At 40.5% G+C, this 20,158-nt stretch overlaps 1 protein-coding gene across 4 annotated transcripts in view; it reads left to right on the top strand.

Moving 5' to 3' along the window:
* The window catches only part of MYRIP (myosin VIIA and Rab interacting protein), a 220,453-nt gene that overhangs the window by 120,599 nt on the left and 79,696 nt on the right, over positions 1–20,158 (top strand). For all 4 annotated transcript variants that reach the window (XM_072329293.1, XM_072329294.1, XM_072329295.1 and 1 more), the window contains one exon: positions 746–967. In XM_072329293.1, coding sequence (XP_072185394.1) covers positions 746–967 — 222 coding nt within the window. The remainder of the gene's footprint in view (positions 1–745; positions 968–20,158) is intronic.

Below are 20,158 nucleotides of genomic sequence, written 5' to 3'. Positions count from 1 at the left end.
GAGACTAGCTATGGATGCCAATAACTGTCTACTTGCACAACTGTTTGTTCTGACTATTATTTATTATGCATACTTTAGAATAGATTGCCTAACTTGTAATAAATAAATAAAAGCACTGTAAGGTGGCCGATAACAAATTAATGAATACCCCACATAATGCCTGTCTTTTCCATAAATGAGTTCGTCTTTTGATATACAGACAACTCAAGGGACAGGCAGATGTTGTCATAAACTTTGCAGTTGGCACAGTATAGGTCTTAACGAAGGAAATATCTCTCTTAAAAGAAGTATGTGATTAACTTCCTTGACTGAACTATTACAAGTAATGAGGTAGATCAAAGCAACTTAGCACTTTTTGTAGTCAAAACTATTGATCAGTAGTATTTTTTATTGTTGCACATCAAGTCCTTTGACTGCCATAGGCTGATTTGTGATTCGCAAAGTGCTCCGAAAGCAGCCATGTATTTTCAGATGCCTCTAGGCCTTTGTACAGCTGGAGTGTGTGGAACAGCCTGGCTTTGCACAGGGTTCTGTTCCTTGGAGCTGAGTGGAGGGAGGTGGTTTGCTCTGAGTCTCAGCTCCGAGTCTGTGTGGGTCAGAGAATAGAGAAGCTTTTGCTTTGCAGTTCTGGATTTAAAATATGCATTCTTGACATTCATTTAACACCTGCAAAAGTTATAACATGAGGGCAAGGGAAGAGGAGAAAGGCAAAGACTTATACTTGTGTTCCTTTCTGTTGTTTCAGTGAAATGAAGCAGAAGTTGGATGAAGAGGGTAACAAGTGCAGCATCCTTTCCAAGCAGCAGAAGTTCAACGAGCACTGCTGTATTCGCTGCTGTTCACCTTTCACGTTTCTTATTAACAGCAAGAGACAGTGCCAAGACTGCAAATACAACATCTGCAAGAGCTGCAGCTCTTACCAGAAGAAGGAGAAGGCTTGGATTTGCAGTGTCTGCCAGCAAGCAAGGTAGGGACCTGTTGTTCAACAACCTGTTGAAAGCAGCTATGGACTGAGCCACACTTTTCCCTGTGTCTGTTGTAAGTGGTTAAATCTAGCGGGATGGGACGTGAAGTACCTGCTTATGGAGTGATTAATTTGTCCCTGAGATGTGATGTGCCTGTTTTTCTAGGGGTTAATTTGTTCTGAGAACATTTGACTACCTGTTGCATTTCCCAAGCTTGTTTCTCTGGACTGATGAATCAGCACATGTTAATTAGACACAGCTTGCACAGAGTTGTGATCTTAAATACCTAAGTGACTAATGTAACCTGAGAGTGGTTAATTGTTCTTCAACAAATAGGTAGGAGGGAAAAGAAAGGTATTGGTGACCAGATCATCCAGCTGTGAATGTGTTTTGGAGTGCTTTTCCTAACGCTGACTTGTTGGCGGAGATGCTTTGAGCTCACTTTGGTAAATAACAGTACAAAACAGCAGGGCAACTTGTTATAATGCTTAATGTTTGTTAAGGAAATGCTACTGGGTTTGTGTTTGCAAGTGCCTTTGGTGATTTGCTTATTTTCACCCTTTTGAGGCTAACATAGCCAACACATTTAAAGTCAGTACCACGAAACCAAAGCTAATCCAAGGAAACATGTAACAGCAACAAAAGGACTGCTCCCTGGAGCACGACTGTGATAGTCACAGGATCATAGAATCACAGAATATCCCTATCTGGAGGCAATCCAGAAAGATCATTGTGTTGTTGTTGATATTGCAGGCAAGTACCAAGAAGAGCTTCAGCTGCAGTGACATAACACTGGCTCCAAAATTCTACTGGGTCAGGGTGGATGAAATAGCTTGATTCCTCATAGTTTAATTTTGTACATTGGTGACTAAAATAACTGAGCAAATGTGACAGAGATGGCTGGAGGAGAGAGGATAAAGGCAAGAGTTGAGTCACTTTCCAGTGCTATACGGTATTCCTGTGTTTACCAAGGACTCCCAGTTGCCTCTCATCAACACCCACATGAATTTTAAGCTTTCACATCATATTGCTGGAAGAAGAGTGTGTCCCTTTGACACAGGGAGTTAAAATCATGGGGTCCCAAGGGGAGTGATTCTGTGTTTCCAAAGGTCAGCCTGTGAGCCCAAAGGGGTATGTATTCCCCAGGGCATCTGCTGCTGCCCTGCCTTTTGCCTAAGAAATCCTACTCCTCAGCCCCTGTTGAGGAGACAGAAGAAAGATGGGAGTCTCTTTCCCAGCAATACAGATTGCTGCAGAGCAAGTGCTCATTTCTACTTTGTTCATTCTGCTGTTTCTTACCACACCCCTTTCCTCTGCTTCTGCTGTGCTTACCGATACATTTTGGTTTGTGAATAATGATGAACTGCATTTAAAATTGTTTTTCATTACCTCAGCAAAAGAAAAAAAGTCTGAGAATAATTTTGTTTTGGAAGGAAGTTCTTCAACTGTATTAAAAGAATGCTATTTTTGACCTTCAAATTCTTCTTTGTCTCATATTCACTCACTTGTAAGATGGTTATAAACATTTTCCTTATTTATGAGACCTGAGCTCAGTTTGAGTTATTTTTCAGTGCAAAAATTAACATGTTGCTAATCATTTTATGCCCATTACACTGTACAACTTACAAAACATCCCTGCAGAGGAAGCTAGGTCCTTGTTTGGCTTTTGTTGTTTAGTTTTGTTTGAGGGAGGGGATTGTTTTGAACTATTCCTTAGTATTTCTTTCAGGGAAGAACCCCAGGGAATTAGCACAGTCTGCTGTCATTTACTGTACCCTTTTCAGTGAGTTCCGCCTGGAGGAGTATGGACGATGCTCTGCTGCTCCTCTTCAGGCTGTCTTTTTACATCTATTATTTTTTCCTCTAATAAAGCAGCACAAGTAGTAGAAGTGTTTCATTGCTTAGCTGCTGCTTCTCTGTTCATCCGACTACATCACAGAATAGATACTGGGCTAGAAACATCTCTGGGGTCTGTGTTTTCAGACTGTTCTTTTTTTCCCCCTACCTATTTATTTTTCTTGAATTATCCAGGGCTTAATTTTGTAATGCTCTGCTATGCAGAAAGCAAACTGAAAAACTATGAATGCTTACAGCTCTGACTTCATGCAGTGATGTACTCATGCTCTTCAGCTCTGCTCTACAGTAGTGCTGGAGCAAAATGTTATTGCATCTAGCATATCTTTCAAGTCTGTGGTCCAGTTCTGTGATGTCAGAATCAGTTTTCTTACTGTACAAGAGACTATAAGGCATTCTTAGCAGAAATGTTATTCTTTTAAAGCACTTTGCCTCTTACTGTGAGTCCTTTAAGTATTACATGATTCAGCTCAGCTTAGAATCTCAGTACTCAGAAATGTCTTTTAGCAAAGACATTGATGATGTGTTTGGGCAGCCATGTGTATCTCTTAAGTGTTTCTGACTAGATCCCAGGTGCAGCTACTTTGCTCTTTGAATTAACACGTAGCACCAAACAGAGGGAGGGGGATTTCCTCGTTTATTAGCAGTAGGGCATGGTTTTTGTTTTTCTGGTGTCCTCAGACTGAGGTCTTTCCTTGCCTCTGTTTTCCCAATAAAAAAAGTCGTATTGCAGAGCACCCCACTTGGGATACTCTACAGTTTAACACTTGCCCTACTACTGCTACGAATAGTCTAAGCCCATATTTTTTTCAGCTTTTCTAAAACAATCATATTGTCATATTGTACTACTAAGTGAGAGAATGCCCACAGCTCCCACAGAATAAAAGTACACAGATATCTATGAGCTGTTCACCTCAGCTTTTTCACTTCTCTCCAGCATTCTAGGTTCCCTTCTTCTGGTCTCACCATTTATATATTAGAAGATCCCCATCTTTATAGTCATTGTGAATGTGTACACCTAATACTTTCATACCTATTCATCCATCTGTTCTGTGATTCTCTTGCTTGTTCTCAAAACCCTTACTCAGATGATGAGAGTCCATCACCTGATGGCCTCTTTGAACTAGGCTTTGAGCAGAAGGGCACTGCCTGATTTGCAGAGCATTACTATTCTACTCCATGGAAGCTGCTTTGCTGTTTGTGATCCTTTACTAATGCCAATGAGTAACACACGGAGACCCATATACTCCTTTTGTCTTTAATGGTGCTGCATAAACTCAGACTTCATACATTAAAAGTAGTGGTGTAAGCAGCTCAAAATGGGTCCCAAAAATTGTCATTATGGTTTCTTGCAAGACAGATTTATTTCAGTGTATAAGAGAACTGGATTTTTTGTTTTTCACATTTCCAACACGGGCTCAACCTGCTGTGCTAATTTGGCTGCTTCTATTATTTATCTTTATAGAGTCTCAATCCAGAGTTATTTTCTGCATGTTCTTTACAACACTTTCTTTTGAGCTAGCTTGTAACCAGACTCAAGCAATTAGCGTCAGTAGCAAATCTAATTGTCTTACTGGAACTTGAAAATGAAGTAGATTAATTAGATATGCATTAGCTTTTTAAAATATACATTACAATGAGAATTAAGAACAATTAATGTCAAGTCTACCTGCAGCATCTAATGCATTTGTCTCTGACTATCAGTCAGATAGTGCATTGGAAACAATACTACATAATATAAAAACAGAGCAGTGCTTCTGATGACACAAAAATTTGGCAAAGCCTTGGGGTGGTACTTGAAAAAACATAGTGGTTCTAGTTAATAATTGAACTTTATATTTGTTGATACATGTAGCTGTAACAAAACAGTTGGTTTCATGGCTTAGTTGTGGAGAGCTAATTAAAGTATAAGGCTGCTTAGCTAAACTTGTTTTGTGCTCAAGCCAGGCTGAGCCATCTGCTGAATGGAAGCTGAAGCTCCTTTTAGATATTCTTCATCAGCTGCGGCTTAGTGTGAACCTGTGTGAGAGTTGGGTATCAGGGGCCTGCATGAGGTCCCTGTCTGACAGTGGAGATACAGAATTTGGAAGCTGTGACTTTGTCATGTAAATGCCAGGAAATGTGTATTTTTCATTCTGATACAGAAATGTATCTTTCATTCTGAGATAGAATTGCACAGGGACTGCTGCTTGGTGTGTGGAAAAGCAGGAAAAGTAATGTTTTGGTTCTGATTTTGGTGACTTTTGTTGGTTGGTTGTTTGTTTTTTGTTGTTTTGTTTGGTTGTTTTTATGTCCTCTAAATGATCCCAATCATAACCCACATAAGGGATTTACTAACTTTAAGTAAGCAGGAGTGAAAGTTGTTTTCCTTAGCTGCATGTATTTGTAGAAATGGATGCGATTCATTCTAAAAATGCCTGCTGCTCTACTGCAATTTTCTTCCTCTTTCTCCTGCCATTATTTCTGGTTTATAACCTATTTCTTTGGCTCCTTCTGCTTACCGTGAGTTGATACTCTCTCTGGAAGCTTGTGGAAGCATCACAGAGGATCACAGATGCCAACTACTTGTGCTTATGGCATCCCTGAAGAGCATGGGCAGTAGCTTATGTTTTGCACAAGAGCCAGGAGCAGTCTTTGGTTTATGCAGTTGTTCCATAGCTGGGGAGGAAAAGAAAAGGGGAGGGATGTGCAAACTGGTTGCTTTGCCAGGTTGATCTCTGCTGGGGCTTTTTTGTTTGTTTTTTGTTTTGTTTTGCTTTTTGTCTTAAATCTATTCCAATCTGCTTTATTTATTTCTAAAGTGCACACAGGGAACAATTTCAGTTCTGCTAGGCAGAGTAAAGCTGTACTTGCATAACACAACCAACCGCAGTGCTGCACTCAGGCTGAGGAAAAAAAAAGTAAAGCCAGAATCGGTCAGGAGACTAGATGAGAGGTTTATTAAAACAGCTGAATTGAAGCGTTAATTAATATGGTGATCTTCCCTAGCTTTGAGTAGCCTGGGGAGTGAGCGTGCAGCTGAGTGCCCGGAGGACTAAGCTGTGTTTAAGGAGATCTGTGTTCCTGTTTTAGCTGTTCTCGTGCCTCAAGCTTCCTCATGTGCAGAATAGATTTAATGATGCTGAGTTCTTGGAGGTCAGTGGTTGAAATGTTAAATCCTGTGGCTGTGAAGTGCTGAGTATTAACTCTCATTAGCAAAGTTTTCCTGCAGTCAGCTTAGGTAAAACCTTGGCTTTGTGCATCCCAGTAGCAGAGAAGAGGAAGAGCCTGGATTCTTGTAAGGGCTGGATCAGGATAGAATATTGCAGCTTTATTTTCAGTGCTAATATGTACAAGTTTGCCTGTGTTGGCCAGATGTTACTGAAGGTTTTCCATGGCCCAAACGAATATTATATAATGAGTGTGCAGAAATGTCGGTAGTGCTGAATTGAGACATGAGTAAAGAGGGATGGAACTGTTTTCTTTCTCCATAATAAGCAACGTGTGAGTTGCAGATTGGCCTTATTTAGCCTTTCAGTTTTACAACAGCCAAGGACTTTCAGTGAAGTTGACCAGTGGAAAGCTAATTAAAAATACCCAGAATTCTTTATTTTGAGTGTGGTTCTTCCTGTGTGTTGTGTTGGACAATCCCTCTGCTACAGCAGGTTTATGAGGCAGCAGTTGGGACTGATAAGTATAACACACTCACCACAGCCAGGCAGTTTGGGAATCTGAGAAACCTCTTTGAATCAGCCATTCCTTGTCCTCTTTGGGACCACAGGACATTTACTTGCCCAGAAGAGGTGGGTTTCTCATTCATGTATTTTTTTCCCCTCTAGGTTGGGTTTCTACAATGCCTCTTAGCCTGAGATTGTTTGGGAAATGTTTTTCAAAGCACGTTAACATGAAAAGGCTTCTAAACTTTCTTTTCTTTTTTAAATACCACTGGGTCAGTTTCAGTAGAAGCTGCCTTGGGAATAAAGGCAATGAAGCTCAAGTAATGAATTTACCGATGTTTACTTTGAGTTGAAAGAATAAAAAGAAGCCAAACAAGAAAGAAGGAAACAAAAAATGTCATTTGTTTAAATTGTGTTTTTCCAACTTCTAGATCAGAGGTTCCATTTCTGGCTCAAGACAGAGCGTCTTCTTTTTTCATTGAATTAGAGCTTCTTTTTCTGGTCTCTGTCAAATGACAACTAAGTTGAATTATTATTTAAGGTGGAATAAAATCTCACTCAGTTGTTACGTCTTATTATTCCCTATTACCTCTTTCCATCATAAAACACAAGTGATAAAGAAAAATCATGCTATAGCTGGCATTTTTAAGGAACCTTTGAATGGAACAGAGTGGACTTTCAAGTAGACATCTTTAAATGACTGATATAAAAGCTTGCTGCCTTATTTGACATATATTCAGTTCCATGAGCGTGCAATTGCTGCGTCTTCATGTCTCTTCCTGATGCATTTGTGCAACTGTAAAGCTTTGAGAAAGCACAGAAGTCAGTGACCTGCTCTGGCTGCCACTGCCTTTGCCACTGCAAAGAGTGAAGTCAGGACTGGCACATGCTCTGCTGGTTCTGTGTGTGGGCATTTTGCTCTTTCTTGGAAAGTCTGACCACAGAGATGCTGGGTTTGTAATGTTTTATGGGCCTGGTGTGAGCTGAAAAAACAGGGTATCAAGTAGGGAGTTCTCTACAGTGAAGGAAGAGTCTTTTCCCACCTTAGGAGTGCAGCGTAGCTGTGATTTATACTGGTATCATAAGCCCCTCTGTTATTATGAGGTATATATGAAGGTTGTTTCTACAGTCCACAAGTAATTCAGATTCTTTTGTGACCGATTACATTTTTATTCCCCTTTCTGTGGATCCAAGAGCCTCTGTAGGTCCTCACTACTTTTTTCTTCCAAAAGATTTATCCTGTTGGCTGTGAACAGCTGCCCAGTTATGTGTGAGTACCCTCAGAAAGCATTTTTAAGTGCTGTGGTTTGCACTGGTTTTCTTTTCTTGGTGATAAAATTGGAAATCCTCCAGACTTACAACCACTAGCCCTGAATGGCAGTAATAAACGTGTCTTTCCTCTAGCTAATGTGCTTTGCAATCAGGAGTGGTATCCTCTTCAAAGGTTCTTCTGTCACCAAAGAAGTTAAAACTAAATTTGTTACTTTGAAAAAGCTTAGTCACACAAAAAGCAAATCCCTGCATGCTTTTTTTCTTTCTTCAGATACATCTCTCACTTGAAATGGATATTGAAGCGCTCACTGCTTAGTGTCTTCAGTAGGAATCTGTGAGACCAGGCATTTAAAAAATGCAGTAAATCATCCAGCTTCTGGGACCTGGGGGGAAAAGAAAGGTGGAAAAAGCAATTGCCTGATCTTTCTGCTAAAGACAAGAAATGCTTTCTGAATTTGTAAGCAATATCACTTTTCTGTAATCCTTTGTAGCAACATGCTGTAAAATCTTTTTCCAGACACTGAGTTGGCATCTGGCTGTGGAGCTAATTGTGCTTCCTGCATCTTCCACCACAGCTACTTTCAAAATAGGATGCTATACTTGTGGATGATGAAATAAGTGCTAATGCCTGTAAAGCTGCCTCTTCGGGGAGTATGTTTCCTACCATTTTCTACCCCACATCACATCTGCACCTCCTTCTCTAGCTCTCCAGGCAAATGTCTTCTTCATTCATTCATTCATTCAGTCTTTGAGAGCTAATAGACAACCCTTGGGTTTATCTTATATCCACAAATAAAATTATCTTAATGTAGGGAAAACCATCTGTGACCTAAAGCTGTTCTTGAGGTTGCATCCTCATTCATTTCAAGTTGTTGTTCCTTTTATTTTTGCAAAAACAGCATCAGAGATGAAGACTGAATTTTAACAGAGTGCCTAAATAAAAGCCTTCTCAAACTAAAACACTTTGGAATCAGCTGATTGATCATAGCAAAAACAAACCTTTCTGCTCATTTTCAGATCAATATTTGATTTCCCATACGTTTAGGAATTTCTTTGATAAAATGGGAAGTAGGGAATGTGTGGAGCTGTTTTGTTAGTCCCCTTGCTTAGGGGCTGTTCTGTGATCTTGTTTCATTTAAGGGAAGTAATCTTTGGAAGGTACAGGGATGGCCTTTGCTGCTTTAGCTGTGGTACTGATTGCCCTTCTCATTTTGATTTTAGACTTAATAGGCAGTGAAGCTTGTTGCAGTTGGGTGAGTGATGTCACTTGGCAACATGTGCAAGTGGATGCACTCATGGATGTCCTCAGTGACTCCTTTAGGTCTCACCTCTGCCCACCGATATACAGGCTGAGGGGTGCTTCTCCACACCTCAGCGTAAGGGAGATTTCCTTCTCTTTTCATGAGACTCACAGGAGATAATTAGTGGTAAATGGAAGAGCCTGTGTATTTGATTAAGAAATAGTCTTGTTCCATCACCTGTCTGAGGTTGTGCGGGAGGTTAACAGAATAAAGAAGGCAGCATGGTTCACACAGTCTTCAACTGGCTGATGGCAAATTGATTTTGTATGTTTTTCAGGTCAGTCAGTGTGACAACAGACCGGGTAGAGGTTGGAACATAGAAGCTTGAATGAATGCTTGCGTGGTAGAAGAGGTCATGGGAAAGCATGCATCACTAGTCACAGTTGTAACTGTCTCACTGATGTGTTTGCAATGCTTCATAACATAGGGGACTTCTTAGGTTCTCTGTAGCTGTAATTGCCATGAGAGCTTTCAGTCTCTGGCAAGACAAGAAGTGAATTAGCATCAGAGTCAAGGAAGGGATATATGACTTGTTTCCCCTGTCCTGTAAATTCACGGTTATCCATGCATCTCTCTGCGAAGGCAGTGCATATATCTGATCAAAAATGTTTTTGGAAATTATCCTGAGGGGAAAAACTGTGGAGTGCTGTACCATGAAGAAGTGCCCGCTGTGAATCACGTTCTGAGTATCTCTAGTGCCTGTACTTCGGCAATCCTGAGCTATTCAGTTTTGTGGAGGGAAGTAATTGTGTTGCAACAAAACCCCACCAGCATTGCAGTCAGTCCTTTAAGTCTTAGGTTCTGTCATCTGTGCCAAATGCTTGTTGGTGTTTTGCTTCTAGAATCAGAGAGCTATTGGAAGTAAGGAAATTTGAAGTCAGTATTTTAGAATTTGGCCCTCTGAATCAGATTCTTGGAGTACAGAAAGTAGACCACTCACATGGAAAAGACACACAGCAGTTGTTTCTGTGAACTCCAAGACATAGTGTGGCAATAGATTTTCTTGTTTCTTGTCAGGGAAATTATGATTAGAGACGGAATATTCTTGGGAAACCCCAATTTTCCAAACAGTCTTACACAGAATTTGAGTAGCAAGGGTTGGTTTTCAAACCTGTGCAGATGTTTTTTGAGTGCTGTATTTTCCACTTTTGGTGTTTTCTACTTACTAGCAAAGAATGTGGTAAGAATAAGAGAAGTGGAAACAAAACAGAGTGAAAGGAGATTGACAGGATAAGTAGAAGGAGGAGGTTGAGGGGAATAGTGCAATTATAGTTTGAAAAATTAGTCACGTAACGTGTCACTGTAAATTCCCAACTTGAAATTAAAAGCACAAATCTCCATAAAAGATTAGTAACACTGGAGAGTGATGTTTGGGGATCCTGAACAAATCTTCCAGCATATAGTTTGCAAATTGGTTGACAGATACCTGCCCCTCCTGCTCCGTACTCTACCGTATTCCCATGCTTACTGTAATTAGTGCCAGTAAAACTGGTACTGCAGTTTGTAAGCTGGCTATGACTTTGCAGTATGCCTGGTTTATGGATAGCTAGCAGCTATCCCATCATAATTTCCAGTGTTCTTCTGTGTCCTCTGCCTCTTGTCCATCTCTGGGCATCTAGGAGAACATGCTGGCCTGCCTTCTCCCTGTGCTCCCCTGTGCTCGTAACATTTGAGCTTGGGGTTCAGCCAGGTTTCCACCAATATTCCAGTCCTCTTGTGTAGTCTGTACTTAACCAGTATGGATACAGGCAGGCAGTGAGATGTGAGTGGGGCCCTATTCTTGGTCTATCGTAATCTGTCTGTATTATTCCAAGACACAAAGATGGCCGTGCACGTTCTGTAGTTTCTAGGTGACTAGATACCTGGAAGATGGATACTTGAAAATTTTTCATGGTTCTTCTTTGCAAATAAGAGTCTGAGACAAAACACAGAGGTATACCAGGAGCTACAGACTTTGCCACCCTCACTGTAGGGGCTTTTCTGATGCTCACTTTTAGCAGTTGCTCACTCTTGGTAGTAGAATTGATGGGTGCCGAATGTACTCAGGTGCTCAGCCTAAGCTCCAGCAGTAGCTCCTAGAGTAATTTGGCTGTGAAAAAAGTTAAGGAAATTCAGGATAAAAGTTAAGGAATTTCAGGATAGAAGTTCTCTGTGATCTAAGATAGCCATGACTTCAGCCCTGCAGGCTCTTCGGTGTGCTTTATTCAAACCCTCTGACTTTCTTTGTCAGTTCATGTCACACAAAGATTCTGCCAAATACCCTGCTCCACACTTAAAGGCACACAAATACACTGCACATCCTTGTACCCTCTCTGTATCACAAAGAAAGCTGCTGTCCCAGCACTACTGAGGCTGGAAAGTGTTAGCTCACAGAATTACTTTTTTAAATAGAAAGTGAATTTATGCAATCTGATCGACAGAGCTTCTGAATTGTGCTGAATCTCGTGAGCTGTCTAATATTTGAACACGCTTTTCATTTAGGTTATAAAGGCATCATTCTGGCTTTCAAAATTATTTGGACACTTCCATTTTGCTGGATGATTGCTGACTCTGATTCTGTGCAATTCAAATGTCTTTGGATAGTTTATGAAGGGCAGAAGAGCTTCAAATACAAAATGCAGCTTTAATGTATATGTAAGTGTAGAAAATGATCAGTTTTGCTAAGGGGGAAAAGTGTTTCTTTCATATCTTCCCATGTCTCATATGTTAGGCATATAGAAGAGCTTGTAGGTAGTTATTTTATGGTCTGTGGAAGATTTTTGGTTTATGTTTTATTCCTCGAGAGGTAACGGAATTCATCAGATGAGGCAGCAGGCAGCAGACCTGAGTCCTGCTTCCTGCTCATACCTTGTTCACTGCCTGGTGTAGTGAAGGCTAACCCTACCATTACTTCTTTGCTCTAATATGAGAAAGATAATAATCCCTACCATGATAAAATGGGTTTATATAACCTCTGTATAACTATCGTTTCACTTGAGATCATGGCAACCTGCATTGTCCACTTAACAACAGGATGTGAGATGCACCATATGGGAAATGCGGGCTGTGATAATTTTATGATGTGTAAATAAGGAACCACAGATGTGCCGTCCGGCCAACCAGGTGAGACACTGTAAAACTTTTCTCCTCCTGGATCTTCTGTAAGGATCAGCCCAGAATCTCATCCATCAGAAGCAGGCTATCACCCGTCTACTTCTCCCTGCTAACTTCGCTGTGTTTCCATACATGCTCTGCAGCCTGTCTGTTCTTTTCTACCATATGAGTTTGAAGAAGGTCTGACTGTGGCAGGAGTTATTCTTTTGCTAGAGGACTGGATAACTACAGGGGCTTATCTGGAGTCAGAAAGGCATTAAGATAGTTCAGAATTTGCTTCCCTCTGTGCTATAACATGGGAAAGCAGATCTGGGGTTTCTGCCATCAAAGCCAATCAAGTCATATTTAATTGTTAATCATTACTGCTATTACTGCAATAGTCTCTTTTTTCCTGTGGTCAGGGCAATGCTGTTGAACCTCAGAGGGCTATGCATGAAAAGCATCCTTTCCTGTCTAAGTAGTTGTCAAGTGAAATCTGAGGGGAGCTTACTGGCAAATTCCTTCAGTTGATAACAGAGCAGATGGGAAATGGGATCTTGATCAGAAAATAAAAATAAAAATAAAGCCTTGTGTTTAGTGAAGGGAAACACTTCCTCCATAGTATCTGTCTGTAGATACCAGATTTCGTGTTTTAAGTATTTTATTTTTTTTTAATAGTGAGTCAGAATCTAAACATAGTGCTTCTCCTGGTTACCACATGCGCTGGGATTGTCATGCATCCTAATTAACAGTCTGTTTAAGATTGGCATCTGATGCTCGCCGTTTAGGTTGAAATTCGGTGGCTGATATATAAGCTGTGTTTCCTTCTAATGTGACTTTTCACAGTTAACCTGGTGCACTGCAGCGGGATCTCTTAAATCGCACTAAGTCTTGTTCGTGGAATCAGCTGTGAGCATCTTAATACCAACAGCACCTCCTGCCCCTTCTCTGGGCACCGTCTGGAGAAATTTGCAAAGATGGTGCGTCTGGAGGCAAAACTAAGGACAGAATAAGTGAGAATTAGGATTCTGGAAGTCATTTCCATTTAGCAGGGACTGTAGAAATGCTTACGTTACTAATTTCACTGCTTTAACCTGTGGAAGATAAAATCTGCACGTAACACGATGAATAATGTCCTTCATTTGTAAGATCTGGATCATTCCATGATTCTATGATAGTATGATTCTGCAACGCTGCTCAAGCAATTGCTAGTTAAGCAATACAGACAGCACCTTCCAAATTCAGTTACTTTTATTTTTGTCAGGAAAGAACAATATCTGATGGGATAGAATTAGCTTCTTATGAGAATGCTCTTATCTGGGACTTTGTGTCAGTGACGATTTCCTCCAGAGTAAGAAGTTTCTATTATGCCAAGTTGGAAAGCCTGACTTTCCTGCTATGGTTTTGTGCAGGATTCCTTGAGCAAAAATGTCTTTCCCCTGCAGTAGCAAAGACTGCAGCAAAAAAAAAACAACAAAGGAGGGCTAGGATGGGGATCCAAGTGCTAAATGGCATTGTTGCTTCCCCATGATTTCTCCTAATCCCACAAGCAGCATACCAATTGCTTAGATTTTTTTCTCCTATTCAGTATTTATATGACAAGCATAAAATCCTCCCATTTCCTCATTTAAAATGAATACCTTTTGCTAGCTCATCATCTTCCTAGAAGGAGTCGAATGCTCTGTGGTACCAAAGCCCATACAGCAAATCTTCAGAGCCTCAGCATGCAAGATGCTGGTAAACCAGCCTTTGCGGTGAAGACAGATTTCCTCTCAGGCATGAATCTTGCAGGTCCTTTCTGCTTTTAATTCCTGCCAAATAATTGTCTGCAGATGTTTCTACAGATTCATCTCCGGCCTGAACACTGCCCTCAGAATAACCGTAGCAGTTACTGCCTCTGAGAGCATGCAGAAAGCAAAATGTTCTTGCCATTATCAAGTAAAATGATTTTGCAGTTATCCCTACAGTTGGTATCTGTTGTGAACACTGCTTTTATGCCTGATAATTTAAAATACCTGCAGTATCATGGGATGCTGCCGTGGATCTAAACTGAATTAATTCAGGCCGACACCAAGGTTTGAATGAGCTTTGTTTTTCCTATGGCCAGGGAGCTGTACCATGCCACCGTTGTGTTTGTTTGTTTTAATAAATTGCTACGTTGGTTAGTGCTGTTTTGCAAAGGAATCATGTTTTTTTTTGTCAAAGTGACAAAAAACTCTTCCCACGAGGGAGTGCTGCCTGGCTTTCTGCTGTGCTGTTACATCTTTGTCACAATTTGCGGTTATTCTTCACTAGTTCTTCCCGTTGTCAAGCTTACACTGAAAGTTGGATTACAGAATGCTTCCAAACCCTTCAGCTGTTGTAGACAAAGCCTCTGCCACATTCCTTGCATGTTTTATGCTTTCTTTGCTACCATTAGTTCTGTTGCGTGCAATAGCTCTGTGTCTAAATGGCTTTCCTGTGTATTTACAGCCTGTTTGGCCCTGTTACAGAGGGGCACAAGAGATACTGATTTGGAATGTCAAGCCATGGAAAAACACTACGAAACCCGGTCTGCCTTTTGGTGTCAGCAGTGCAGACATGTAATGGGATCACGTGGTCCTGTTTTAGTTTATGTAAATAAATGTTCACTAAGATCATATGCAAAATGTTGCTTGATGTTATTATGCCGATTCTGTTTGTGCTTCCATAATTGAAGTTAAAATGCATTTAATATTGGAAGCAGGGCTTCGTGAGAGGCATACTTCACAAGAGGGATAGTTCATATTACCCCTAGGATTAACAAATATGTCTAGGAGGTTGAAGTAAATATTCTGAAAACGTTATATGTATCTTGATTAATTTGAATTTAATCAAATTCATAAATCCTTTCTGTCTATAATATAATGACAGAGCGGGGTAAGTTGCTCAGGGTTGCCATTTTGCTAAATCACTGAAACCTTTTGCATTTGGTATATTTGGAAAATTTACTCTTTGGTCATCATTTTTCCACCATTCTCTATAAATGAAAGCTGCTTTCTCCATGGGGAATTAAAACGTAACCTTTCTCTGTCGCAGATACTTCCAGTCCCATCCCTCTCCCACGATGACATCCAGTACTTTTCTGTTCAACAGCACAGACAGACATCTTTTAAAATATACTTTACTGATCTCTTACAGGAGTTAAATCTAAGCCCTGTCTTGAAGAGACCTTGCATTTGAACTGTCTCTGATATGGGCAGTATAGACACATTCATGTTGTACTTCCAATTGAATCATGACTTGTGTTGTGTCACAGCGCATTCCGAGTGGAAATGAAAAACGATCTTGAAAAACACTTCAAGTCTAACCTGGAAGTTGAAAGGCTTCAATATTCACCATAGGGGTGCACTTACAGCATGTCATGGTTATAGCTTTTACTAGCTCGAGTAATTCTGCTTTGCAGTTTTATACCTTGATTTTAACTGTATCCATTTGAAATGGAAGTTGACCTTTCAGTTTGTTGGGTTTGGGACAGTTGGCACAAATTCATGATTTTTTAACATGAGGTGACTGCTACGGACTCTCAACTGCAGTGCTAGGCTAAGATATGATTAAAAAAATTAAAACCAGTTATTTACATTGTACTGGGGAGGAAAATCTTACACTTTGGGGGAGGTACAGGTAGGATATTAGGAAAAAATTCTGCTCAAGAGGTGCAATGAGGTAGTGGCGCAGGCTGCCCAGGGAGGTGGCGCAGTCACCATCCCTGGAGGTGTTCAAGAGCCGTGTGGATGTGGCATTGAGGGTCGTAGTCAGTAGGCATAGAGATGGTAGGTTGGTGGTTGGACTATCAACTAATACAAAGATCTTTTTCAGTCTTAATGATTCTGTGATTTCTGGAGAGTATTTTGTCCTTGCTTTGGATTCCTGCTATTTAAAACCTGACATTTTCATGGTAACATGTGACTTTCTTTCCCTTTCTCTAGCTTTACCTTGAAATAAGAAAAAGATATACAGCTCAGATAGACTGTAGCGGTCTTGGATATTTGTACTGATATTACATCTTATCAGCTAATATGATATTTTTCTTCCTTTGCATTAATGGTGATCTGGTTCTTTTTTACTCTTCAAATATAGAAATACTTAACACGTTGTGTTGAAGACTACCAAAACAAAATCATTGGGATTGTTTAAGGAGAATCTGATGGTTTAAGTGGCACACACCGATATTTCAAGGATGTTTAAGTTGTAGTGGTAAGCTCATAAAAGTTTTGCAGAGCAACAATGAAAGAGACTGTGCAGTGAAGGCTCATGCATGTTTATGATGCATTTCTTACATACGTGATTTTGCTAGGTGCATCTTCAGCCAGTCAGCATCTTTCAGCAAACGCTGCCCACCATTGGCACTAAAGGAGCAGAAGGCTGTTATCCCTTGGGAGGCAGCATGAGAGGTGAGCGGGATGCTTGTCAGTTTCACAGAGATCTGTCACTGGCGGATGACTAAGGGTCTGCTCCTGCCTTTGCTTTACCGAGCATTTGATGAGCAGATTTTGTAGTCTAGAATGTGCTTACAGCATACCTGATTTCTCACTTATGTGACATACTTGTAGGTGTAGGTGTGGGGGACCTAAGGGACAACTAAGTTGTTGAATCATAAAATCACCAAGGCTGGAAAAGATCTCGAAGATCATCTGATCCAACCATCCACCTACCTTCAATATTTCCCCACTAAACCATGTCCCTTAGGACCAAATCTAAACATCTGTTGGACACCTCTAGGGGTGGTGACTCCACCACCTCCATGGGCAGCCTGTGTATAAATACTGTGTATATGTACACACACACATATATGATTTTGATGCAATAACTGTTTTCAGAGAATTACACAACATAATTTTGCCCAACTTGCTGTTTTTAAACTCTGGTTTGACAGCTTTGTATTGTGCAATGCTGTTGTGCTGTGAGGAGTACAACAGGAAGCTGGTGTTGCCATAGTTCCACAGGTTTTAGGAGCTGACAGTTCCCATACCAACGCTGGCATCATCATAAAGAAATCAATATTGTGGCGTCTGTCAAGTGCATTCTTTTTTAATATAGTAAAGTTCTTGGGGGAGGGAAAACAAAAACCTTTCAGGTGGGGGATATGAGTGCTTTACTTCAAGTATAAGAGTATACAGTTTTGACCATCCTTGTAATCATATACTGTAATATTGATCAAAAGAGTTCACCTACAGAAAGAACAGTGTCTGTGTTCAGGGATGAATCTTGGGATTTGGCTTCTAGAGGTCAGTCTTAAAGGAACAGTGCCTAAACAAGAAATGATAATTCAGAATTCTCTGCAACATTACTAGAAAGTCCCACATCCCAACTCCCCTTTGTCAAAATGCTCTTTTAAAACCACGTTTCAGAAACACAGTAATTTTTTGAGCACTGTTTTTAAGTTAATAGGACTAATTTCTCTTGGGGGACCTTGCATAGTCCCTTGCATACATTCATGAATTCTAATGCCTTTAATTTTTAAAGGTAAAGTGTATTTACGGAGCTTGTATTAAAAAATCAAGTATGAAGTGGAGGGCTACGTAGATAGGAAAATTATTTTTTCCACTAAAACAAGTGTTTAATCCTCTTGATGATTTAAATGAGAGGAGGTTTCTCATGAAAGAAGTTTCAATCAGTGATAGTTATCCTATCATTGTTTTCTGATAGCATACATGAACTAATTGGTATTACTTGTATATATGGAAAGACGTGGTCCTTCCACAAAATAAAGAACAGCCTATGCACACAATTCTGAAAAGCCTTTATCAGCAGCTTATTTTGTTTAAGAAGTGATGATCTATTCTGTATGTAATTATTTTGTATAATTGAACTTCTGACATTCTTTTGTGTTTCCTTGTATTACTGAATAGGACTTCATTCCCTGAGAGGTTTGGAAATGTGGATATATGGAATTGTGATTTTCTTTTCTCTCATCTGCCTTCAAATATGTTTTACATTTAAGTATACCAGGAGCAGATAGAGAGAATTCCATATTGGAGGCACCCAGAGCTGCTCATTTCTAAATTAAGTCAGTCTAGGAATAATGACATTTTAACACAGGTACAGAATGCCCACTCCTCTCCTCTAATCCACTAAGCCAGTCAGTTCATTTTAGAAGACCTTTGGATTTACAAATCAGAAATTAGGCTTGACTATGCTGACTACTCCTGGTCACATTCTTGTCATCTATGTATTTAGAAATGCTTTTCAGAGGGATGTCCTCTGGGGATTGAGGAAAGGTTGACCATATTGTAATTCCTGGAGTCTACTTTTCTGCCATTATTGAAGACTGGAGCAATATTTGATCTCTTCCAGTCTGGAGGACTAAGGTTTTGCATACAGTTCCAAGGAGATGCGTGTTTAAAAAAAGATACTTGAAGGTTTTCTATGTGATTTTGTTATGAAAAGAATGAAGTAAAATGTTGATGTAGTCGCAATTAATTGTGCTTGTCTTGAACACGGGTAGTTTAATTTTTCATCCTGTTCCATGAGGACTGCACATGTGGCTGTTTCTCTTACAGAACCACAGTGTCATATCTTAGGGGGTTTTGAAAACCTGATTTTGGTATACACTGCAAGAAGTCCTGTTTTGTGTCTGTGATGCCCGAAGTAATGCTGGTGCAACCCTTAGAAACAGCAGTGCTGGACTTGTGGAAATCTTCACCGTGTCTTATGTTCCAAAAGGAACATTTAACCTTGCCACTTGGAGTGGTGTACAGAGGAAATGAGGATCTTGATCAGTCGCTTAAAATAGTCCAGGTTTGGCGGCACCAAGTTCTGCACAAGAGCATTTATCCTGCCAGGCTGAGAATTCTTACAAACACGCCTACCATCCTGAATCTCTCCTGTGTAAGGGCAGATGCTTTCTGGATTCCTTATAGCACCTGCCCTTAGCTTCATTCACTGGTTAGACTTATTGTCTTGAGTTTGCTCTGGAAAATTCATTGATGCTGAAAGCCTTCAAAACTGCGGTCACCCTTGTCCTTAGTGGGTGCGATTGGTAATCAGGACGTGCTTTCCAGACCTTGCGCCCAGTGGCCTTGCTTTCTTCTCTGAGCAAAAGTTCTTGGTGTTTTTGTTTTTTAAATGTGCCTATGTGGCTTTGATTGCAGCAGCTTAGTACAGAGACGTCACCACCATGTTTTATTTTTAAAAATGACAACAGCAAAACAGAAATACCCTTGTAATGTCAAATCCACCCCGGGAGTTTCAGTCAGTAGAAAGGACAGTGGGCTGACAGTCAAAGGTCAGCCTCTGTTTTCGGTTCGCTGGCTGGCTAGCCTTGGGCTAATCGCTTTCACCACCCGGTGCTGCTGCTTTGCCTCCAACTCTCTGTCTTTCTCTTTTGTTTAGTTGATTAGCTCCTCTAAACAAGGAACTCAACTTGTTTGTACAGTTCTCTGGGTTTCAACTGAGGCCTCAGGGTCGCCTGTACTGTAACAATAGTGATTCATATTGGTTTTAATGCTTGTTTCTGATACAGATCTCTGAGCAGCCTAATTTTCACAAAGGGATGGACTTTCCTGGCCATCATGTTACTAACATGCGACAGGGAGATATAACTACAAAGCTGTTCCCTTTTTGATGTGTGAGACCCACCCTGTTTCCAGTGCTTGTATCAGGAATCACATGGCTGTTGTTTTTACTCTGTGACATTGATGCCACACACACAGGAGTATGTGACATGAGTTGTGCCAGGTTTCAGGGTACCTCTGGCCCTGGCCAGTCTGCATTGCCATTTGGAGACCAGAATAGCAAAAGAACATGTATTTTGTTGGAGACTGAGATCTGCATGAGGTAAGAGAGATAATATACCGTGTCGTCCTTACTGTGTGTTGTTTGGAGCTATGTACTGGGTTTGCATGCAAAAGCAAAGCAAGGTGCACACCATTAACCAGCTGCTGGAAAGGTAAGTGGCATGTAAGTGCTTTGAGTTAATGATTTTCCTATTTCTGACTTGTTAGAGGTCTCTGCAGTCATCCCCGAGGAAATGCTCTTTGTTTTGAAAGTCTTTCAGCAATTGTATTTGTCTTTTTGA

This window comes from Excalfactoria chinensis, chromosome 2 (genome assembly GCF_039878825.1).
Source record: "Excalfactoria chinensis isolate bCotChi1 chromosome 2, bCotChi1.hap2, whole genome shotgun sequence".
Classification (NCBI taxonomy): Eukaryota; Metazoa; Chordata; class Aves; order Galliformes; family Phasianidae; genus Excalfactoria; species Excalfactoria chinensis.
Note: the sequence above shows the minus strand (reverse complement) of the source record. Positions and strands in the feature narration are given on the sequence as shown.